General features: G+C 41.0%; 1 protein-coding gene across 8 annotated transcripts in view; it reads right to left on the minus strand.

The window, feature by feature from the left end:
• Positions 1 to 5,290: 5,290 nt before the first annotated feature.
• DOCK3 (dedicator of cytokinesis 3) overlaps positions 5,291 to 25,410 on the minus strand; it is a 228,932-nt gene continuing 208,812 nt past the window's right edge. For 5 of the 8 annotated variants that reach the window (XM_048491130.1, XM_048491129.1, XM_048491133.1 and 2 more), the window contains 4 exons: positions 21,176 to 21,263; positions 13,267 to 13,389; positions 12,636 to 12,718; positions 5,291 to 11,177 (listed from right to left, as the gene is read on the minus strand). In XM_048491130.1, the coding sequence (XP_048347087.1) occupies positions 10,671 to 11,177; positions 12,636 to 12,718; positions 13,267 to 13,389; positions 21,176 to 21,263 (801 nt within the window). In that variant the 3' untranslated portion in view covers positions 5,291 to 10,670. The remainder of the gene's footprint in view (positions 11,178 to 12,635; positions 12,719 to 13,266; positions 13,390 to 21,175; positions 21,264 to 25,410) is intronic. The other 3 variants (XM_048491135.1, XM_048491134.1, XM_048491131.1) reach the window with 1 other exon arrangement.

Here is a 25,410-nt window from a genome sequence, read left to right on the forward strand (position 1 = left end):
CAGCTGTGAAAAAGGCAAACTCTATGCTGGGGATAATCAGGAAAGGAATTGATAATAAAACTGCAAAGATTCTCATGCCCTTATATAAAGCTGTGAGATGCACCACACTTGGAGTACTGTGTTCAGTTCTGGTCACCACATCTCAAAAAGGATATTGAGGAGATAGAAAAAGTGCAGAGAAGGGCAACGAGGATGATTGAGGGACTGGAGCACCTTCCTTATGAGGAGAGGCTGCAGCGTTTGGGACTCTTTAGTTTGGAGAGGAGACGTCTGAGGGGGGGATATGATTGAAGTCTATAAAATTATGCATGGGGTAGAAAATGTTGACAGAGAGAAATTTTTCTCTCTTTCTCACAATACTAGAACCAGGGGGCATTCATTGAAAATGCTGGGGGGAAGAATTAGAACTAATAAAAGGAAACACTTCTTCACGCAACGTGTGATTGGTGTTTGGAATATGCTGCCACAGGAGGTGGTGATGGCCACTAACCTGGATAGCTTTAAAAGGGGCTTGGACAGATTTATGGAGGAGAAGTCAATTTATGGCTACCAATCTTGATCCTCTTTGATCTGAGATTGCAAATGCCTTAACAGTCCAGGTGCTCGGGAGCAACAGCCGCAGAAGGCCATGGCTTTCACATCCTACATGTGAACTCCCAAAGGCACCTGGTGGGCTACTGCGAGTAGCAGAGAGCTGGACTAGATGGACTCTGGTCTGATCCAGCTGGCTTGTTCTTATGTTCTTATGTTCTTATCCACATAATATTTATTTACTTTCTCCACATATCATTTATTTACTTTATACGTACCGGTAATGTTTATTTACTTTAATATTTATTTACTTTATTTATATTCTACATTTCTCCTTGATGGGGACCTAAAGTGATTTGCATCTTTCTGCTCCCCTTCATTTTATCCTTAAAACAACCTTGTGAGACAAGTTAGGCTGAGCATGCATGGCTGGATCAATGTCAGCCAGGAAGCTTCTGTAACAGCGGGGTTTTGAATCTGAGTTTCCCAAATCCGAGTCCAGCACTCCCCTGTAACTCACTGACTCTACCTTTTATTAGGACCAACCAAATGGCACGTAATAATATATGAGCTTTTGAGTTCTCCAGAATGCTTCTTTAGGTTGGATGTTACAAAAAAAAATTACTAAAAAGGGGTTTGGAGAAGAGGATGTGCTTCAGGACGTAATGTTCAAGCCTGCATTGTTTGTTAGATGCAGAGCAGATTCAAATAGATATGGTTTCAAGCTACACCTTTTCTTTTTCCAGTCAGGAGGCAATAAATCAATTACACTTGATAGCAAAAACAAAGTCCAGCAAATGTTTCTTTAAACCAGCGAACAGAATATCTTTTTGGAAGAGGTATCAAACATCACTTGGAAGTAATTAACTCAGGAGATAAATGGAGTGGAATGGAGCTCCCTCTTGTGTTTAGTTACACAACTGCTCGAGTTAGCCCTAAGGTTTTTCTACATGCCAGACTTACTCCTGATTTTCTTGGCAGTGGATCCACAAAGCAATGGAATCTGTTTGAGCACAGTTTGACATGTCTACCCTCCTCAGTATTATCACAGTCAGTGTGGCTTCTTCTGCATATGCCTTAAATCAGGATTTTCAAGGGAGGGTGCTATTGTCACTAGTAGCATCATCAGTAGTGTCATAGCATCCTTTTTTATTTATTGTGCGTGCTAATATTAAAATCATGGCTGCATTTTTTAAAGGCTCTAAAATATTGATATACGATCGTAATGATAGGTTTAGCTGGTTTTCTGAATTCCCAGGTTGCATTCTGCATTGAGCAGGGAGTTGGATTTGAAGGCCTGATGACCTTTTCCATCTCTCTGATTACAAAAAAGATGGTAGCTCCTCCCCCAGAGGCATAGTGGGACAAAATGGCCCCCCTATGCCCCGTGGTAGTTACAGACACCCTGCCCCCCCCAATCCCATGCCCCATGGTAGCTATGCATCCCCCCTGCTCCCGCACCCCATGGTAGCTATAATGTAATACTCAAAAGTATTATTAAAACCATTCAGAAAAGCCCCGTGTGTAACAGGCTTTGACAAATTGGTTTGTACAGTTTGAATCCGTAAGATTGGTAGCCATATAGCCTGTTGCAGCAAAACAAACAAACAGAAGTCTTGTCTTCAAGAGTAACAAGTTTTTATAGTGAAGCCCAGAAGTAGTCTGCAAAAGTTTATGCAAGAGTAAAAGTATGTTAGTCACTTTAGTCAAAGTGACACAAGACATCAGTCAGTAGGATGGACCATCCCCCCCCCCCCCAATTGCTTATGAGGGTCTTGTGCGTAGTATGGGAAACAAAGCATATCCACCAATCAAATATTCAGACGTGGCTTTGCTAAAAGTGAAAAAAATGTACATAGTTGGAGTATTTTTTTTATTTAGGGTGAATCATGATTAAAAACCAGTATCCAGTCCTCTATTGTAAGATATATTACATATTTGTTTATTATAATTAAATATGGTTTAATTAAACATTTTTAAACGTGATTGTTTTACGAGACACATTTTGAAAAAAAGTCATTTGTACACGTATACATACACATATTTTCTGAATGACACATGGACACAGTTTCTTTCATCAAGCAACTCTGTAGAACTGGGGAGTTTGGCATTTCTCCTCACTGATCAGGTGGAACAGAATGAGAAGTGGAGGAAAAATAAAAACCACTTTCCCCTGTTCAATTTCATCACCTCCTGTGGACCAAGAATTGTTTGGGCATCACTAATCAGATATTTTAATCTAGAAACAGGTTCTGCTTATCAACTTCTGGTCCTGTTGAAGTATCTAGGTTTTGCCCGTATTTTTAAGTTATGTCCCAGAAAGCCTCCTTGAGTTTGGCTCTTGTATTTGATCTGCTTCATGCTGCCTGCTCTGATGGTGTCCCAGATGCAGGTGGATTGAGATGGCTATGTGCTGCCACTCTTGAAGAAGGGAACACAATTTCCCACTCACTGAACTGTAGCATTTTAATGATTTCTTTGTGCAAATATAAGATGACCACTTTTCCAGCAGTGATTGCATTCAGCCTCCGTTTAACATTCATGCCTCCCAGATGTGTCTCTTTGTGACCAAAGCACACCAGGGATAAATATATTTAGCTTCCCTTCACATGCCATGTGTGTGTCCTCAGACTTGTTGGCAGAGTGCTAGTTTTGCAGAGAACAGAAGATCACTGATTAAAGATAAGTATTAGGGAACTACATTTTAGATAGGAATGCTGAGAGACAGGGATAGCCTTCAGCTGGCTCACTGAATAAGGATAGAGGATAACTTCTGAGGAAATTAGACCTAAGAACAGATAGGAGGTGCCATAAAAGTATGGAATGTCTCTAACCTAACATTCCTATCTAGTAGTCCACTGCTGGGTATTCTCATTTCTTTACAAGCTAGATTTTATTAATTCCGACAGAACTGCTCCATAGAGCTGCTATTGACTGTGTTAAAAAATCACATTGCTTGCTGTCTTGACATAAGTTTTATATGGGAGCCAGTAGCTGCTCCCTGGAGCAGTTTCAGAACACACACACACGCAAAAACAAGAGTGTGTGTGCACACTTCTCCCTGCCTTCTGTGATTGCAAAACAGAAAAGAGCCAGTGTATGTCTTGGAGCCATAAAACTGGTAGTGTACATGTGATACAAACTCCTCATATGTTTCCCAACATATATGATACGAAGACTCTGTTATGTGTAGACTCAAGAGATCAGAGCTCTGAAACCCCTTGGTCAAATGCTAGGCTCTCTCCAGTAAGAACTGGAATCTTTATCGTACATTCATGATTTTGAAATCAACAGCTGTTTCTTTGAAATCAGCATCTCTTTCCCCCCTATTTCACCAATGTTGCTTTTGTCGTCATTGAGAAATTACCATTGCTTATTTTATTCAGAGCAGAATGAATTTGAACTCAAATTTTAAAGGATATGTTTCTATATTCCATGAATTTTTGCTAAATAATTTTCCATTGTCAGCATGCTAATCAGAGATGTCTTGCAAGATGATCTGAATGTAAGCTTAGAAAGAAAGAGCTGAGGGAAATTTACAAATCTTCTATATGATGCTTTGAATATATTTATTCCCACTTATTTATTCATAATTGGAGGATTTCATTGCTAAAAAAACTGCTTTGTGCTGTGAAATGGGCACAATACCCAGAATTTCCACCTGTTTACTCTGATCTGAATATATCAAGACTTACCTGATCATTTTGTGACAAAATAGGTCTTGACTACCTCTCAGTGTGCAGCAGGTTCTCTCATGTCTTTTGTGGACTCAGTGTTTGTTTATTATCTTGTATGTTGCTGTCATGTGATTTTGTTTCTATGTTCACCTATTAGCACTATAGCATGTAGTACACATATTAAATTTGTGCTCTATATTTGATTGGTTTCAGGTTCAGTGTTGTGTCTGTGTGTAGTAGGTTTCTCTTTTTTGAACCAACTCTGCTTACTGCTACACTGTTCTTTGGTTAATTACATCAGAGATGCATGACAGAGTGTATCCCAAGCACTAAATAAGTTCTTTTTTACCACTGAAGAAAGCATAAAATAGAACTTCATTTAGATGAATCTCTTGTTGTACCCTGGAAACTCGGGATGGGTAGGCATTTAAAAAATGGTGTTTCAGTTACAGCTAAACAGATGCTCTGATAGGGAAGCAACAGATCACAAGTGGTTGTGGTCAGGTTCATGAGATACTGACTTGCCCTAACAGGGACAGAAGGTAGAAAGGCCTAAAGAGCCATTTATTTCCATCCACTTACTTCAAAAATCAACATTTTCTTAAAGGCTCTGCTTAGGAGAAGTTTAATGCAGTTACCTTGTTCTAGAAACCAAGTAGATTTTAACTGATTTAATCTGTCTCTCTATCAGATAAAATGGCCACCCTACATGTTGGAGTGCTGGTCGGCCTGGCACCCAGAACAAACGGTTCTAAGTGTTCTTGGTGAGTGATGGGTGGGGGAAAACTGCACACAGTGACCTCAAAAGCCATGAGAATGTTATGCACCTTTATACGTGAAGCAGGACAGGTTAAATTTAACACAATGCAGGAGCTCTGGAAAACAAATCTGATGATGCATATCACGGACTGGTTGATCTATATCCACACATGTAGGCATCCACTTTCAATTTGTGCCTTTCCCTTGTGTATAGACGTACTTAATTAGGTTCTTACAGCTCGAACTACATAGGCAAGTTGACTGCTGAATCCATGATCTGTGTTTATTGCAAAAATCACAGAGGTACTTAAAATGTTCCACAATTCTTATTACCCAGTTTTATTAGGCAAAAAAAAACATGCTGGAATTTACAGATGTGTGGAGGGGTAGCCATTCTTCTGCAGCTTTCTAGGAGATGCAAGTCCTGTGCTAGAAGGTTGGGTAAAGTGCATGGTTTCTAAGAACTCAGCAGAAAGAGAAACACATTAAAAAGAAACAAAAATTTCATAAGGGGTTGGGCATTGTTGGGGGAGGCAGAGTCCTACTTGTACTTATTGTCCCTTTTAATCTTTTTATTCATTTGTAATATCAACAGAATTACAGTTATATATGATCAAATAATCTATACATTCAACAGCATTAAAATAGACAGTATTAACAAGTCAGTAATAATGTACAAACGCAACCATGTATCTACTCTGACAATCCATGTTGAAATAAATAACCAAGGACAAAAATAAACATTTTTGTTGTATTTAAAGGACTTTATGAGTACACTTGTGTTTGAGCAATACAGAAAGGGAGTGAACTACTCAATCTTTGCTGACATTAAAAAGCCCTCTTAAAAAGCTTACAGAATAGCCCAGCCTTGAGTGGGGAGTTACTTATCACCAATGATATCATAGACACTGTTCTGGAGGGCTTCTGATATTTGTACAAGGGCATCTCACATGGCACCAATGTTGTACTGGGAGATTTGTATCTGTGTGTCTAAACTCTTATCTCACCAAAAGAAAAACCAAAATTGTAACTTCATTCACCACATGCTGGACCATCTTTGTTTTAGAATGCTCTGTTTGGTCCTACTAAAACAAAGACAGCCCAGCATGTGGTGAATGAAGTTACAATTTTGGTTTCTTTTCTTTTGGTGAGATAAGAGTTTAGTAATATTTTCCCAGCCACAAGATTGCTGTGCTTGTGTTATGGAAACATGATTTCCATACAACAAATGTGCTAATGGAGGAAAATGTATTTGGTACACTGCAATCGACCTACTGCACATATATTGTTTAATTCAGTGATTGTCTGAAAATGTCCTTACAAACCTCAATTACACGTGTGACTTTCTCAAGAGTTTTTAGTAAGGCTATTTTGGATAATTAAACAAGGGTTTCTTGTCCTATTGATGCTCTTGGCACGATTTTTCCATTAAAGCCTAATGTAAAGTAAAATGTTCTGTCATAAATCTTAAATTAATCCCATAATATGCCATCATTTGTCCTATATTTTTGAGCTGTTGCATTTTTTCATCCTGTACCATTATTCATTCTAAGTGCCTTGAAAGGTAACTGTGAAATAAGCAAAGCTGTTTTCCACTTGCTGTGCTTTATTTGTGATTTTGTGAAACTGAAATTAATAACCCATATTGAGTGATTCTCTATGAACACTACAGGGAGTTGTTTTGTTCTGATCTGTCGTTAATTAGAAATCCTGCTCTACCATGGGTGGTAAGAATGCTGCTGACAACATAATCTCTTTTCCAGAAACTGTTTCCTGGTTTTGAAAACGAGCAAGTTAGCTACAGATCAGATGCAGAGCGCATTTCTGGATTGATGAAAATTAACAGCTGATTATAGGTGACAGATGTGGGAATGGCTTAGCTGTCCAATTAGCCTGGAGTCCTACTATGAGTTGCCTCCAAAAGAGCTCTATAGCTGACAAAAACTAGTCAAGAAATCAAAAATTAATAAAAGAATTTTAATATAAGGATCCTCATTTAATCACGGGTCATCTTCCTCTTTCTGGATTGTTTGGAGCCAAACCTGTTCCAGCTGTCAGTGAACTGGCAGCCCTTTCCCCCTTGAAAAAAGCTTTCACCATCCATAGGGACTACTGGTGACAATAACTAGAAATGAAAATGATACAAATCTTGGGACAGTATTTTTAGCATGCCTTATCACTGCTGAATAAACAGGCTTAAGCAGATGATAAGATGGATTTCCCTGTGTAAAGAACACCAGTAACCTTCTCACTCACCAACTTCCTGGTGTGTAGTTTCATTTGATAAACTACATAGCAAAGGGAGAATGAGTCAACAGGATACAAAGTGCATCTATTTTACCTATGGGATTTGGTGAGATGCACTGGGGCATCTGAATAAATATGTCATTGGTATTTCAGACAGTATATCCATTCATTGCTTTAATATTAGGTATTAATCTTTAATTCCACATCACAGCAGTTGAGTGAATGGAAAAGGGAAGGAAAAACTCCCCAAACAAAATAGCATATATTTACACCTAAAATCCACACAACTTTTTGTTTTGATTCAAGAAACATGCTATCACAATATATACAATGAAATAACTTTAGGATTCTGGTACAAATTATTTCCCTTTAAAATTTCTATTCCTTACAGTTAATACATATTTTCTGAACATGACTACACAAAAGAGAATGGATTAGAAGGGAGCTGTTTTTTGTTTTTAAAATAGTAACAGATTGCCAAGGTTAAAAACACATTTACAGGGCAGAGTACCAGACATCACAATCTATACATTTTTTGCTCAATTTCCTGTACAAATACACAGCATTCAAGTGGGATATTTACACAGAAGCATGATGGGAAGAAAATTTAAGTAACATGATTACATCTGCCCCAATTTCCTGCTGTCTCATTCTTCCTCAGGTAGGATATCACTTAGTCCCCTTTTATGAAAAGAAATAAGAAAAAAAAGTGTGGGGATGGTTCATTGGAAAAAAAAATCCTCACTATTGCAACAAATTTAGTTATAATCCAATGCAGGATGAAATAATGTTTTTCCTGTTGTTTCCCTTCCTCAACATCTTTGAACCTTTATTCTTCTCTAGACGAAGGGCAAAACCAACAAATATTTTAGAGCATTTAATCATCTTTTCCCAAGGCACGATGTTTGAGTGTGCTATCCAAGTATCTGAAACAAGTTTTTTTTAAAAAATTATATCTATATCCATGCAAGATATAACTATGTTTTTCAAAGTCTGTCAGCACAAATGCCATGTAATGGTACATATGCTGGTGAAATCTTAAAATTTAAAAAGTCGTTTTACTAATGCAGTATAGGACACCCAGTATAGGAATCCCATTCACTTACCCCAGAATATTATTTACTCTGTACTTAATGGGTCCATGATTTGTATGATGCTTAATTCTACAGTCATCAGCTGAAATACACTGAGAATATTCTCATGAACACATACATATACAGAGCCCCCTTTTAAAAAGCCACTAAACAATGCACAAGGCATTGTGTAGAAATGAGTTCCATATCTCTCAGGTGGGACTTACTTCTAAGTAAATATGTTCTGTTACCTTTCAAACTTCAGAATAACTGACATGACTTAGTCATCTTCCAGGAACTTTAGATAGGTAACATTTATGATAACTGTATGTTTGACATTGTAACAAAGTATGCCTTGTACATAGAGTAATAACCATAGTTATGGTTCAGTTAATTTAAATTATTCTTGGCAAAAGGTATTTATAATGGTATTGGAAAGCTACCCATTCCAGTTGGAGAAAAGGTGTGTGTGGGCAAAAACAGTGAATGGAAATACCTTTTCCATGTAAAACAAGTTTGGGAAAAGCAACCCAACAAAGATAATACCTGACAAGTATACTTCAGGGAGGTGCAATTTCAATCAAACAGTGTGCAACCTTTATTTATTTAGGACAAATATTCGTATTTAGCGAATATTTGGTGATCACTAAACAAAGACTTCTAGGTTCTATTTCTGCTGTCACTGGCTATTTTGGAAACTAAGTTAGTCTTTTTCATACTATGTGCTCCAATATTTCAGTTTAAAAAAATCATAATGTGCTTTTGAATTTGTTACAGTATTGGGAGTATTACTATTTTTTAAGTGATCAAACGAAAGATAAACAGAACTGCATTTTGTTCAACTCTTTCTTAAATAAGCTGTTGGTTGGCATGAAACAGGAATAAAGAAACATTGCCTGAAAGTCTTTCAAGTTCAATGCTTTCAGCTTACAAAATAATTTCCCCCCTTATCTTACACTATTAATATTTAATGTACTTAATCATATCATCCTGGTAATACGTATTAATTTTTTCATCATAGGGTTTCTATTCTCCTTTCAGGATTACATTGATAAATTTCACTTAGCCCAAGGCAGTATGTTTCATAGATAATTTTTTAGTAATTCTTTTGATTAAAATGTACAATTATGGCTATTAATCAGCTACCAGTTCATGTATATAAATTCAATAGTTCCTTTCTTACACACATTCATTCATGTTTTATATACTTGTTCTGTACCTTTCGCCACTGTTAACCTAATTGTAAACATTTCACAGCCTTTTAATACAAAAAGCAAAAGAGGATTTTTTTTTTAGTAAGCAATGATTAAACACACTGGAGCATCATGGGCATTTCTTGAAGGCTACAGTATTTCCATGACACTGTAACAGATGAAAAGGCTGCCGTCTTGGAGTAGTGAGAGGCTTGGGTAGAAAAGACAGTACAGTAACAAATATACTACTAGAATAATCGTTTTGACTGGGCAGATACTAAGCCTTGAACCAACAGGTAGCTGTGAGCTTAAATCTTCCCATTTATGCTGCTACTTAGCAGCTCCAGCATAAATCATTTTCTCTCCTGAACTGGGGATAACAACCTATCTAGGCTTCAGCACAGAAAGTCCAGCACTGGGCTACAGGAACCAAGATTATGTAATTCCCTTATGAATGAATGGTAGTATTGATAAATACAGATGAAAAAGACAATGAGTAAAGCAAAAAATCAAATAGTCTATGTCAGGAAGAGTTAGTTTGAAATGTTGCTTCGAAATCAACACAGAAGCTAGTTAGCTCTGGTTAGATTGCTTGAGCACACCTGAGCCAATGCAGGGAGATCACTGTAAATATGTTTATAGGCCCACAAACCTGGAAGATCTGGTTTCTTCTTAAGCAAATTTTCAGTGCCTCCTTACTGTGCACCTTCCAGTGACACTACATGGAATCCCTGAATTCAAAATGAGCATTCACTTATTACAGCAAAGAAACACATCTCTAGTGCAACTGCTTCAACTTGTGCGCATCTCAAAACTAGGAGAAAAGCTTATAAAAATTCCATGCCACATTCCCCCCTCAAAATCCTAATCCTTCATTCCTGCAAGTGATTACAGCTAATATTATGTACATTACTTCCTGTGTTCTGATCACCTGTAGAAGGAATGAAGCACCCACTGCAAAAAATAGACAAAACCCCAAACCACTAAAAATTTGGAAAGTATAAAATTAAATAAAAAGGAAAGCAGCAACTGAATATGCTGGCCCAATCTCTGGCTCCAGACATCAACTCACAGCAGCAGAGAATAAATTAGTTCACCCCCCCCCCCAATTTTCTGAATTCTTAGACATCCCCCTTCTAATTCCTTAGAACTGGAATGATCATGCAAACTGTCCTCAGGCATAGTTTTGCCTACTGCTCGCTGATGCCATGTTCCCATGCTACTCTGGCTTGTTCTTCTTTTGCACCACCAGTTGGGTGGGAGATTTTGCGATGCAGCGCCTGGTGTTTTTCTTCCTCTTCCATTCTCATTATTTCCTCATTCTTCATATTTGGGAGGCGAGAGTGATATGGTTTAGGCGGTAGAGCTGGAGGGTTCACAACGTCCTGAGGAATGACTCCAGATGGAGCAGAGTGACTTCGGCATGGCTGGGATTTAAGAGTTTCCAGGACATCAGGTTCTGATAGACTGTACCTGACTGGGAGGTAGGGGGTCTCTAAGTCCTCATCAGTATTCCATGCCTGGCTAGGGACAGAATCCATTGTGTCTGTTCGAGGAGGGGCCTCTGATGAGTGGCCAAAGTTACTTTCACTTAATGAGGACACTCCACTGCTGGCACTGCCTGAAAGGGTGGAGTTGCTTCCATCCAGACCGGACTGGGGACTTGTGGGCGATGCAGGGATTGGGTGAAGAGGCGACTGTTAAAAGGAAAAAAAATACATGTCTAAATATACAAATAAATGTTTCCATACCTCCATGCAGAAGTCATTCTACATGGATTACAAAAGATACAGATAATTGCGAATGCACATCCTTGTTATCTAGCTTTCCAAATACCTTTGTGATGGCAGTGAAATACTAGTAGCTAGATAGGCTGTCTGTAGTAAAGACTAGTCAGGAGACTGATATTACTTAATGTGGCATAAGTTCTCAACCAGTTCAGTCATGTCTTCTTGAATTAAGGACATGGAACTAACCTCTGAAAACACTGCTGTGCTTCAAATTTATCACACTGTCCTGCAAAGCATAGGCATCATGATTTTTTTTTATATTCCACAACTGCTCTTTTCTACAGCTGCTTCCATTTAGGCAAATTGGTTCTGGTTCACTTCCACCCCAATGGTTTCCCAATTTGCCTGAGATGCAGTCATTTAGTTATGCAGGAAAAAAGTGCTATGAAGGTAGGTTTTTAAATTCAGTGGCTTAGATCTAAAGTGATAACTTAGGTGCATTCAAGGAATTGGTAGTCCTGTTAAATTCTGTTCCTCTGAACTGCATACCCTCTTAGCCATATGAAAGAAAAATAGCTGTGGACTCTTCCTAGTTTTCAGTGGTTTGCCATGCAGCAGTTCAGAGAGGGGGCTGCTCTTGAACAATGCAAATCCAATGCCCTTTTAGGTATGCTGTGATACTTTCCTTTTGTACATATCATAAAACTCAATTGCTGTCTTCTTAAATGAAAGCTGAGAATTAGAAAAACCTCCCAAGCCTATTGTTACAATGCTCCATCATATATCAATATTTTTGTGTTGTTTTTTAAAAGCAGGAGTGCTGTTAGAAGAAGAAGAAGAGTTTGGATTTATACCCCCCCCCCCTTTCTCTCCTGCAGGAGACTCAAAGGGGCTTACAATCTCCTTGCCCTTCCCCCCTCACAACAAACACCCTCTGAGGTAGGTGGGGCTGAGAGAGCTCCTAGAAGCTGTGACTAGCCCAAGGTCACCCAGCTGGCATGTGTGGAAGTGTACAGGCTAATCTGAATTCCCCAGATAAGCCTCCACAACTCAGGCGGCAGAGCTGGGAATCAAACCCGGTTCCTCCAGATTAGATACACGAGCTCTTAACCTCCTACGCCACTGCTGCTCCACTGTTAGGCACATGATACCACTGATGACAACAGCACCCACATTTGCAGGCACCAGGAAAGATGTCTACAGGTGTCATGGCACCCACTGAAGATTCCTGGTCTAGAAATAACAGTCATGCCTTCAGTTTCTAGACTAAGCAACAGTAGAGAAATAGATTCCATGGTATTCTCTCAGGACAAATACTGGAGCAAATCAGTATAAATAACTAACAGATTGGGATGTCACAGACTTGTTTTTGGCAGGTATTAAAGCAGAACAAGGTTGACTCTGCAGTCTGAGCCATCATTTTACCTTGCGAAGTGTCCGTGCAGGCAGTGCTGGGGGAGTGTCATTAAGGTGGTGATGAAAGGCATCAAAATGCAATGAGTAGTGACCTTAAATGAGAGAAGAGTTATAGAAGAACAGTAGTACAGAGTTGGTGGACTTGCTCAAATTCATAAGTTTTCCATGTTAGACAGATGTAAACGCTGAAACTCTACTGCCAGTTTCCTAGAAAACAATTCTTTTGCCATGTAATCTGGAATCTAAAATTCACATTAACAGAACAAAATGATCGATGCAATACTTGGGAAAAAGAATTTTACCCACATCTATTATTATATCAAGGCTCCCGTGGCAAGACAACAGGCTCTTCAGCATTAAACATCTGAAACGTCCATTTCTTTCCAGCAATTGAATATTAATATTTGCAGGTTAGCAAAACATGAGGTTTGTTCACATCACTCAAAAATGTAATTCCAGTCCCAAAGCACATTCATAATACTGCTGAAGTTTTTAACATTTAGTTAATGGCCAGTCAGGAGAATCAGGAAAGACTTTGCTGCTCTTTGTTCCTTTCCTTTTCAGTAGGAAAATAGATGCCATTGTTGGCCTTCACATTTATCTGGCCTTTTTACTTCAGTCCTGCTAGCCATTTCCTTACCATAGGGTAGGCTTCGGGGAGGTACTGGTGGGGCCAGGATGCTCCCAACATGAGCAGACAGGAATGGCAAGGCCTCTCTGGTTCCGCTGTCCAGACTCCAGCTGCTTGGTGCTGCTGGAACAGCTGAAGGATGGAAACAGATGGAATTTGGATAATACGGTAGTACAAACTTCACTGGGATTTGATGGACTTTTGAAATTCTCTGAATGGAGTATTTTGGGACTGGCTCCATGCTGGTAGCTATATTCTGCCTTGAAGGCAGTGACTGACAGACAATAGTGTAATTTTGATCGAATAGAACAGCTTCTAGGGACTGCCTAAGAGTTCTATTTTGTAAAAAGTTTGTTTTTCAAAAAACAAGCAAAGTAAAAATAAACTGTTTCAAAGAAATATCAATATGCACAAGAGAGCCTGTTACTGTGCCGCGATTACCAAGATGAAGTAAAAAGTTCATTTATTTAGAGAATGTCTGCTTTTTCATTCATAATTGCCCAAAGTCATCCTGTAAAGAAAGTGTGTTTTAATTTATTAAGTTGACATAATGGTAGCCATTCTATATGATTTTTAGAATCTAAAATGCCTTGTCTGTTTTGTTTACTTTAGCAAATGCATCTGTAAAAGAGATTGGCTTTCATCTACCAAGGTCACACAAACACCTAAGCAAGTTAATTGGAATAGCATTCCTTTTAGTTTCTGTAACTGTTCCCACATGGGAACCTTTGAGATAACAGCTTTTGCTATGGTTTAATTACTGTAATGCAGTAATTTCACTGGTTTAACAAGGACCACATGGGGTAGAGTCCTTTCTATATTGTTTTACTATGGTGTATGGAAGATATCGTTTCTGGCTACCCTGTTATGCTGTTACAGTGTCATTGCTCTGATTTGGCTTGGCACTTTTTGATCTCTGTTTCTGACTTGAAAAGGACTGAATCTGCTTGCTCTATGAAACCAAGGCTATGAAAGAATGGACTTTTCTGACTGGATTATATTGGGACTTCTTTTTGCCATGTTGGCAACAGCAATTTTTCACTACCTGTTTTGTACTATCTGCACCTTCCAATTTCAGCTCTTATGAACTAGTGTTCTCTTTTAATAAATTTTAAAAGATAATGTTTATACATTGTGTGAACTGTCTGGTTCAGAAAGACACCCCATGCACTAGGAAGTCCTGGGTGAGCACCAGGGAGCCTTGACACATTCCCAAGGTAAAACATTTTAAAATGTAAAGTAAATCACAACTAACAATATCTGGAACCTCAAAAGTAGCTAAATTTCCACAAAGGCTTCTGGAACAAAAGTGTCTTCAAGTAGTGCTGGATGGCTGTGATGACAACGCTAAGTGTGCTTCTTAGGGAAAACCCCAGAACCCAGGGACAGCAAACAAGAAGGTTCTTGCCAGATGACCTCTCAAAAGCAGTAATTTTTGGAAAAAGCCCCTAGTGCCGTGGTGGCGAACCTTTGGCACTCCAGATGTTATGGACTACAATTCCCATCAGCCCCTGCCAGCATGGCCAATTGTAGGGGCTGATGGGAATTGTAGTCCATAACATCTGGAGTGCCAAAGGTTCGCCATCACTGCCCTAGTGGATGACCTCAGAACCCAGATAGGATGAAGATCATCTTTCATACTTTGGAGCCAAGCAGTTGAAGGTCGAAACCAGCACTTTGACTGGGCCTCAAACAAAGTAGCGTATTTATATATCGAATAGCGATGTGTGGCATTCATCTGCAGATAGCTACATCTGTGGAGTGGGGCCTCACAAACACTAAACAGATTTTTCTGCAAACATGGGGGCCAGCCTATATTTGCAGAAAAAATTGAAATGTTCAAATCTTCCTCGAATGAAAATTAAAAATTTTAAAGTGTTGTCTGTGCATGTGCAAACAATACACTCACTTTATTTCTGTGGGGGAACTGGGAGCTGTGGTAGAACCTGGTAATAGCTGCATCAGAGCCCTGGAGCCTGGCTGCAGTGATGGTTGTAAAGAGATCTATTTTATGGAGCCTTCTATAGTTTTTTTTCCAGTTTAGGCTTGTCCAGCAGTATTCAAGCTGGTTAAGCACCCCTTCGTTCCAAGGCTATGTCCCCACTTCCCTGAGGCCCAGGTGTTAATGGCCAGCTGCAATTAATTGCCTGTTGTCTCCAGTAGAATCAATTGAGGTGTCATTCCAGCAGGGAGGGGGGAAAAGGCCAGAATAAACCTTCTACATTCTGATTGGGTTAAGAATAATACCCACATGGGGTAGAGGAGATAAAATGGGTAGAAATTAGGACCTAAGCGTGTTCCTAGAAAAAAGCTTACTGCAGGTTCGAGCAAACCATTGGACAAGGCAGGTTCTTGATTGCCCGGGGTCCTCTGGATAGAATTGAGCTAGAAAGGTAACATCTAGAGTCTGTGTCTTGTGCCTGTACCTGCTGTTGAAAGTTCGTAGTTCATCTCTCAGCTTTCGGAATAGGTTTTAGTTATTTTGCCTCCCAGCTTGCTATCTTTATTTAATACACTTGTTTTAAATAAACCTTCAACCTTTGCAGTGTCCCTTGCTTCATACCAGGGCCAGGGAGACTTATTGCCGTCTAGCTACCAATTAAGCCACCGGCTATTGTTACAAGGCTGGTAAGAGGTTCTGGTTCTCAACTTTGAGGCAGAGCTGGAGTTTGGCAACCAAGAGTTCCCCTTGACTGAGAGAAACTTCTTGACAGTGGTGGATGTTTGGAACTGGCTCAGGCTTGGACATGGTGGCAGTAGACACCAGAAGCTGCTACAGACCCAGATGTGGCAGCAGATGTTGGAGCACTTTGGTCACAGCGGCTGTGGGTGCCAGAAGCTGCTCCAGGTGTGGTATAGCTCCCATCATCACCACTGTTACAGCTGGGCTCTATGGTGAGTGGTTGAGCCTGAACTTCTGCCAGCTCAGCAGTGGGGAAGGGGGAAGATGGGATCGCCTTGCAAGTCCCATGCCCCCTCTCATTTGGTATAATACTGATTTTTTTAATAGACTCATTGGAGCAGATGCGTTAGCATTCAGGCAATGGCATTTTGTATCAGTGGGAATTTCTGAACCTTCGTCAAAGGCTGCCCTATGCAGAATATGTTAATCTAGTCTGTGACAATAGTCCTGCCAGCTTCCCCTAAAAATTAACACAGCTAGTGCCTATGCTGAGTAAGCTAGGGGAGCTTGAGAACACTGTGGTTGGAATGGTCAGGCTTCTTTTGTAGGTCTGCCTGGCGAAAGGGATCTCAGAATCAGGTATGGACTCAAATCCACATCTACAGACTACACTGGAGTATGCTATCAGTCTCCTTGGGAGGGAAAGGGCTGACCATTTTTGTTTCCCTGCCTTCTGGTACTCTAAATGTGGCTGACAATTTCTTGATGTTAGGGGACTGTGGTTTCAAGAGCAGGCTGTTGTGTCTGTGTGTGCCATTCATATGAGGCATTAATGGCACATTGCTCTGTGACGGGTGCATATCAACAGGATTCCTTGGGGATGTTCTGTCACTGATTGCCCCTCCATGATGGAGGAGGAGGAGAAGAAGAGTAGTGGTAGTAGTTTGGATTTATACCCCACCTTTCTCTCCTGTAAGGAGACTCAAGGTGGCCTACGAGCTCCTTTCCCTTCCTCTCCCCATATCAGACACCTTGTGAGGTAGGTGGGGCTGAGAGAGTTCCAAAGAACTGTGACTAGCCCAAGGTCACCCAGCAGGAATGTAGGAGTGCAGAAACACATCTGGTTCACCAGATAAGCCTCCACCAGTGAGGTAGTGAGGAATCAAACCCGGTTCTCTACATTAGAATCCACCTGCTCTTAACCACTACACCACACTGGCTCTTATTGCATTGGTTCTCTATTAGTGTTGGAATCTTAGGTAGGGTTGTAAGTCTGTTAACAAAGTGTTTGTATAATTCACAATCTCTAATCTATCCTGGGATTAGGCGATACAAAGGTACACTATCAAGAACCAAAGATATTCCAGTGAATTGAACAGTGAATCAGAAAAACACAGGTTTAAATGCACAATACACAAGACAAAATGTTAGCATTATTGTTTGCATTTCTGACTTATGATAACCCAAGAGACAAGAGTAATCAAAATTAACATGGAAAGAAAGAAATGACAAGTGGAAGAAATATTATTATCTTAAAAGTTTTGTTATCACAAGTTGAAGGGCGCAAAGGATTTCTTTCTTTCTTTCTTTCTTTCTTTCTTTCTTGGATTTCTGTACCACTCTCCCCTGTTCCAACAGGTTCAGAGCAACTAAGATCAATCATATACATATCAGTAAACATACATCAACATATATGGAACTATAGAACAAAATGTTCTCCCCATACCCCAGAAAACTGTAACCAAAACTTACAATATCAAATGACTACCAAAAGCCATATAAGCACAGCAGCTATATATTATGCGATGAATCAAGAAGACATGTGCGCATGTGAAGAAAATATAACATTCAAGAATAAGGTATGTCCTGGTGCCACAGCCTATGAAAGCTACATTGCTGATGAAGCAGTCCAGCTGTTGCGAAATGGGGGAGATCTGGACACCTCCGTCTTGATACACTTGAAAAAATGTATTTATTACTAGTGGGGCCCAGCCACATGTTGCTGTGGCAATTGTCCTTCTCATCACAGTCCACAACCCACACAGATGTCCATGAAGGTCCAATGATCCCCAGTATAGCCTTTTGGGAGAAGCAGTGGCAGAGTGGCTAAGAGCAGGTGCACTCTGATCTGGAGGAACTGGGTTTGATTTCCAGCTCTGCAGCTTGAGTTGTGGAGGCTTATCTGGAGAATTCAGATTAGCCTGTGTACTCCCACACACACCAGCTGTGTGACCTTGGGATAGTCACAGATTTTCGGAGCCCTCTCAGCCCCACCCACCTCTCAGGGTGTTTGTTGTGAGGGGTGAAGGGCAAGGAGGTTGTAACCCCTTTGAGTCTCCTACAGGAGAGAAAGGGGGGATATAAATCCAAACTCCTCCTCCTTTCTTCTTTTTCTTCTTTTGGGGTGGTCAAATGGAATCCCTCTTTCCCTTTTCAATTCACATTATTATATGGTGCTGTCTTGGTTTTTAGTATAAGGTAACCCTTTCCATTCCACAATGGAACTGTCCAGAGTGCGAATCCCGCTGTCTATGAGGCTGGTTGACGTGCACAGTCCTGGCTTGGGTAAGGCAGAACTGGGGCAAGGAGGCTATCCCAGTCAGGCAGCAGAGGCAGGGTGGTAAGGTGCTCAGATTGAGGCCAGCTCCCTGGGTTTTTTAAGGGTCATGTGCAAAAGAAGCAGATGCAGTAGTGTTGGTTCGCCCCCACCCCGTGGATTTTCTTAGAAGAAAAAGGCAAACTCCAGCTTGCTTTTAGTAAAAGAGAGCTGTGGCAAATATGGGTGAGGAAGTGGGTAAGTGGTAGTTGGATGTGAGGGAGGGCAGAGTGAGGTGTGTGAGGATGAGCTGGATGTGTATGACAGTATGTGGTGTGTAGTAGTGGGTGAGGCACAGAGAGTGAAAGTTACCTGTGTGTGAGGGGGAGGGAACCCCATCTGATGTCTCACATGGCAAAGTGTGCATGTGTTTCACTTCCACTCGTATTACCTAACAGTATTACCTGTTAACTGTTTTCTCTGCTTATCTCTGCCCATCTGCACGAACATTCTAAGCCCTCATCCCAACCCCTCAGGCCACAGACAGGCAGGGTGCATGAACATTCTAAAGGTGACAGTTAAATAGAGGCAGCTTCATGGCCTGGTGCGCCAGGAAAAAGATGTTTTACCTGGCTCAGGTATGGACTTTCAGCGATTTGAAGGTCTGATTACCTGCCCGCAACAGGAAGGGACGTCATGTGAAAATTTGCGGTCGATCCGTCCAGCCGTTTCGGCGTTAGGGAGTCACGAACAAACGGATGGTTAGCTTTTAATATATATAGATGGAAGACTTTAAGGACTTATCTGTTTTTGAGGCTGTGATACCAGGACTTACCTTACTGTTCTTTTCACGTTTTTTTCTTCTCTTCAGTGCATTTTAGACACAAGCATTCATTTGTTTGCTCATTTCCTTCACACTGTTGTCTTTTTGTTCATATGTGATATGAAAATCTTGTGTGTTACATTTTCTTCACTTGTGCACACTTGCTTTTATTTGTCTTATAGATTCACTGCATCATATATCACCTCTGTGTTTATTTGCTTTTTTGGTAATCTTTTGGTATAGTAGGTTTTGATTCCAGTTTTTTGTAGTTTTTCTGCCACACCTTGCTTCTTACATTGCACTGTTTGTTTCTCCCCATAGCCCATACATTAACCAGATCAATAAGCAGTAAAGAAGGGGAGGTGAGAAGAAAGGGAGGCCATCTAAGTGGGGGGGGGGGGCATCACTTTTGAATGCTTCAAAAGGAGAAGTAAACTAGGGGGCTCATTATGGATTAATTTAAGGAATTGTTTATATTGTAGATGGAATGTCTCTTGACTTCAATCTAGCCAGTTCCATCCACTTTCCCTTCTCATAGCAAGATCACTGGTGAAAGAGACTGCACAACTAGCATTCCAGGCAGCAAGACAGCTTCTTCTGGCCTCTCCTCCCATCCTCGTCTCATCTCCAGCCCCAACTAACTGACTTCTCTTTGTGTTTGGTCTTCGACCTAGTTTTTTTCCAGGTGGTTCCAAACTACTACAAAGAATCAATGGTGATTTGGGTCGGCTTCTTGTTTTCTCTAGATCTGATTTTGTACCTGTTACAACCATTTTGTAGATCTTGCTGACAGAGATGTCAGCAGCACGTCACCTGTGCTTGTCAAACAGGCATCTACTGCTGCTGCTTTCCATTTTGAAGCCCTATCACTTTGGGCCTTTGAAATAATTTTTTTGGCAGATCTTGCAGGCCAAAAAATTATGACCTTCTCCCAAACATAACAGACACAGGGAGTGGTTGTCAATTTGAGTCGTTGTGGGTCATTTTTGCCCACTGTGTACATTTTTAAAATAAGCCTTGTTGAGCCATCCCTTCTTGCTATCTACTGCCTCAGATAAGGAGTGGAGAGGGCAGAGGCACAGTTCTTTCAATTATAAATACCAAAAAATAAAAAGTGAAGCTTTGCAGAAACTCTTCCCATCATGGCGAAGAAGGAACTGAGGAAGGGGGTATTTTGTCGTTGGACATATGGTCATTTGACAGGGAATGTCCATAAAGCCACTGGCTGTAAGAGCACCTTCTAGTGTAGGAAGCTTGAAACTTCACTGTTGCTGGTTTGCATCTGAGCAGTCCCAATGTGGAAATGCACAGAAAATCAAAAATGAAGGTAGAAATGTCTGTCCATGGCTAGTGTGCAAGTGTGCAGTCCCAAGATGGGGCTGCACTGGAGACGGGAGATGATCTTGGTATGCTAATTCTTGTTCTGTTAGATTATTTTTCATCTTATTTCCCATCTGCTCTCCACCATTATCATGTTGATTACTAGAGGCCTTCTTTGGAGTCGCCTGTTGACCATTGCTACATATGTTTTGAGTTTTTCTAGTGTTTGACTTTTCTAACTAATCTGGTACTAAATTCCAACATTCCTTCCCCCCTTAACCCTTTTACATGGCTTTTATTTTCTCTAACAACTGAGATACAGCTTAGCAATGAGCCATAGTTCAGCTATTGTGGTGGGGAAGGGAACTGCTGGGTGGTGCGGAGGATTCTTATCCAGTCTGCACTTCCGTGCAATTGTGAAGAGCAGGCAGGAGGTGCTGTGGGAAGGAGAAAAGCAAGGGGCATGAGGATGGGGCAACTGGATGGCATCTCTGCCTGCCTCTAATTTGTTCACTGCTATTTCCACAGTAAGGTGACTTTTCTCTCCCCTTTTTGGGTTCAGCCCTTGTTTGTGTGGAGTAATTAATGAAAAATATAAAGCAGAGACAAATAATACCTTTCTCAGCAACAGACAGATTGGGATCACTGCAGGGTTTGCATGGTCCAATCACTTGCTGGAGCAAGGCTCGCTGGAAATTTGGGTGCTAGAAAAAAAGAAAAGAAAGAACAGAAAATTAAGAGCAAACATTGCAGGCTTGCCAAAAACAGAACCTTACACAGCACACGGTGTGTAACAGACTTCCCTCTGTGATACACCTCTGAAGATGCCAGCCACAGATGCAGGCAAAACGTTAGGAACAAGATCCACCAGACCACAGCCACGCAGCCCGGAAAACCCACCAGAACCAGAACCTTACAATTACTGATTTTTTTAGAGCAATGAAAGATCTCATTCACACACAGAGATGAGGTATGTTTTCTTATCATATGATTTGCCATTCAATCTGGTTGCTCAGTTTGTTTAGAATTATAAAGTTTCTTAGAGGGTGGAGCTATTATTTTATTTGTCTAGTACAGTGAATACCAAATGAGGCCACTATGATATGTACAGACTCTTTATCAATAATTAAACAATAATAAACGGGTTTGTTAAGAGAATACCTGTTAGGCCAGAGATTACACTCTTCCTAAAGAACTAACTTGATAGACTGGGGTTACCTCTTGGGCTTACCTTTCTAATCGAGTTCTATATTTGGCTGGTCTGCTAGCTGTTCCCACTAGCAAACACGGAGACGTGGCCACTATTAATCATACACTGATAAGTTCCAGATTAGGCTACTGTAATGTTCTCTAAATGGTTGTCCTTCAAGTACTTTAAAATGCTGTCATTGGCATTTAACAGGTACTGGCTTATAGGAATATATGATACCTAATCTACAACAGGTGCACAGGTTACTATAATGTTTCTAGCCCAATTCAATGTACTGGGCCTTGAAATGGTTTGCACCCAAAATATTTCAAACAATATCTTTTCAGTAGTTTCCTTGATATTATGGAAAGTCCTCCTTCTGGAAAGGTGCTTAAGCATAACGTTTGTCACCTTTGAAGACAGGTTAAAACATTCTTCTTCCAGTGGCCTATATTGTGTTTACGCTGTTTTGTGCTGCTGCTTAACTTGTTCTATTAATGGTGTATTTGGTTTTTAATTGATTGTAAAATTACTGTAATAATGTTATTACACTGGAAACAACAGTTCAAATGTGGAGTCTAAATTTAGTAAATGAATGATCAATTAACAAGATGTAAATGAAAGTCTTTTAAAAAACTTTTATACCAGTGACATGTATAATTCTAACAACTTTTCCTAACTCTATGTTACCGTATATACTCATGTATAAGTCGAATTTTTCAGCACATTTTCAATGCTGAAAAAGCTCCCCTCGACTTATATGCGGGTCATTAAATTTTTTTTGTGTTTTTACTTTGCTGGCCAGCAGGGGGCGCAGTTTTTATGCTAGCGGCACCAAAATTTCAGGGTACCCTCAGAAGACTCTCCTGATGATACCACCCACGTTTGGTAAAGTTTGGTTCAGGGGGTCCCAAAGTTATGGACCCCCCAAATGAGAGAATGCCCCCCATTCCCCATTGTTTTTCAATGGGAGCTATTAGTAGATGGGGGCTACCCTTTTGAGGGTCCATAACTTTGGACCCTATGAACCAAACTTCACCAGAACCTGGCTGATTCTCATCAGGGAGGAATCTCTTTCTCTCGATACCAGCCAGGTTTGGTGAGGTTTGGGTCAGGGGATCCAAAGTTATTGACCAGCAAAGGGGATGCCCCATCCCCCATTGTTTACAATGGAAGCTAATAGTAGATTTTCCATTTCTGATAATATCCCTCTTAAAATCGAAGTTGGGTTACATTTGGACATACAGATGATGATGAGGAATCCAGTTTTGGAGGATTTTAACTCTTGTGTTTTAGCTTGGTTGCTGGTTGAGCTAAGGTTTTTGTACTTTTAAAATTATTGTTGATACCATATTGTTCTTGTTGACCCTCTTTTCCACTTACAGAGCCAGTTTACTGTTTTTCTTTGAAATAAATATTCAAAAACATTTAACCTACTGATGCCTCACTTGATGTAATTTTATTGGCATCTATTTTTATTTTTGAAATTACCAGCAGCTGGTGCATTTCCCACCCTCGACTTATACGCGAGTCAATAAGTTTTCCCAGTTTTTTGTGGTAAAATTAGGTGCCTCGACTTATATGCGGGTCGACTTATACGCGAGTATATACGGTATTTATGAAGTATCCTGGAGATACTAAAATTTAGTATCCTGTAGATACTAAAATCATGCCTATTCTTTTCTTATAGAATTCTGGCTGTTCTATCACATCTTTAACTATGCTTTTTCTATTTAGAGACCTGATTTCTGACATTTAACTAATGATGCAAGTATGATCTCTTTGGTCTGGTTATAAGATGCTGATTGAAAAAGGACAGCATAGCTGTGTCACCTTATACAAGCTCAATGAAGGAAAAAGCAACATAATTATGGCATGAAGGACAAATCTTTTGTTGCCTGTTCCTTCCCTGGGAAGAAAGGCTACTCCAAAGAATGGCATTTAGCAGGAAATGTAATACTTCAGCCTATGAGGATGCACAGCATCAGAAGCTGCTTGTACTAATTGTCTACATCAGAAGTATAAGAACCATTTGCTCTACCTTTTTCTTTCTTTCTTTCTGTTCTTTAAAGAAGAGATGTTAAAAACAAAAAGGTTGGACAATAGATAAAGTGGTGGAAAAAGGTATTGCCTGGTCACCAAAGTAGCAGTTAAAACTGTAATTCTTGAGCTGTACTACGTAAAGGGGACCTCCTGTAATGGCACCATGATTATGACACTCTCTCTGTGATAGTTAGTGAAGGGTTCTGCCCTTTTCTGAAAAACACTAATTTCCTTTAGCCAGGGATGTACAGCCCGGGGGGGCACATGGAGTCAAATGTCCTCAGGCAGTGGCCATTTAGTCACATTGCCCCCCTCCTCCTTCCTTCCAGCCTGTTTGCCTGGGGACTATTGGGCCAGCGAGAGCATGCTGGTCAGGGCGCCCAACTATGGCATAGGACTGCTGGGTGGTGGCGCCCCAGAGCTGGCAGCTTTCCTGTGCAGCGGTGACCGAGCATTCTGCCAGCTGGGCTGCAGGGTGTGAGTCTGGGTGGCCCCTGGCTTGAAGCACCAGCGGGGCTTGCAGACCTCCCTGAGGGCTCCTGCTGGAGCACCAGAGGACTCAGTCGGAGCAGGAGGCGGTTCTGTGGCAGGAGTCCGGGCCTCACTTGCCTCACCTCGCCCAGCCCAGCCACCTCAGGGCTGGCTGGCCTTCCTCCTCTCTCTTCCCTTGCCCCCACCCTGCTATCCACATGCTGCTTCTTCACCCAGCTGCAGGGGGCAGGCTGTGCTCCGAGTTTTTGAGCTTCTCTGATTGGCATTGTTCCCCACAGGTAACCCCTTTGAGGCCCTGTGGCAGAAGGAGGTACAGCTCTGCCCCCATTCTCCTCGAAGCCCCCTGCCCCACAGACGTTCTTTGGTAAGGCAGGGTAGGAGGTGAGTGTTTGTTGGGGGGGGGGGAAGCAATTCCTCTGCTTGCTGACCACAGGCTCCTGAAAAGAATACTAACAGTGGTGGGGGCTGCCTCTTGGAGCCCCTCTGGCCATCATCCTCAGCTACCCTCTGACCACCTACTACATCATCACCCACCCAGGGGAGGGTGGTCGTCCATAGGAGGAGGGGCAGAGAACTCAATATTTTGCACTGGGCTACATTTTCCCTAGATACGCCTCTCCCTTTAGCCCTGTATTCAATACTCCCGCTAAGTGTTCCCAGTTGCTACGCAGAACTTCCAAGGTGCTGGCGGAAACTGAGCCACCTAGGAGAACTTCCCCAGCTGGGCAGCCTATCCAGTGGTTGCACACAGCTTCAGGGAATTTTGGCCTATTTGGTGCATGATCAGACCAGCTAGCAGCCTATCAGAATTCAAAGAAGGATTGAAGAGCTAGGTGGGAAGAGAGTGCGTGCGCGCGCGCGCACACACACACACACAGAGGAGACTCGGTTTCAGTTAGACAGAACTAGCCTCTCCAGTGTATTAAATCTATCAACTGCAACATTATAAATGAATGGGCCCAGCAAATCCATGTTACACCTGTAAATAGTTTCTATCCTCTTTTTTTGAACTACCTTATCTCCCTATTCCTGGGAGTAAGTAAAAGTTATTATCCTTTCTCTCATGTATGCTGAATCTATTACGTTCAGAAACCACCTGGATTAAATCTGTCAGGTAGAGAGTTGAA

This window comes from Sphaerodactylus townsendi, linkage group LG03, assembly GCF_021028975.2.
Source record: "Sphaerodactylus townsendi isolate TG3544 linkage group LG03, MPM_Stown_v2.3, whole genome shotgun sequence".
Classification (NCBI taxonomy): Eukaryota; Metazoa; Chordata; class Lepidosauria; order Squamata; family Sphaerodactylidae; genus Sphaerodactylus; species Sphaerodactylus townsendi.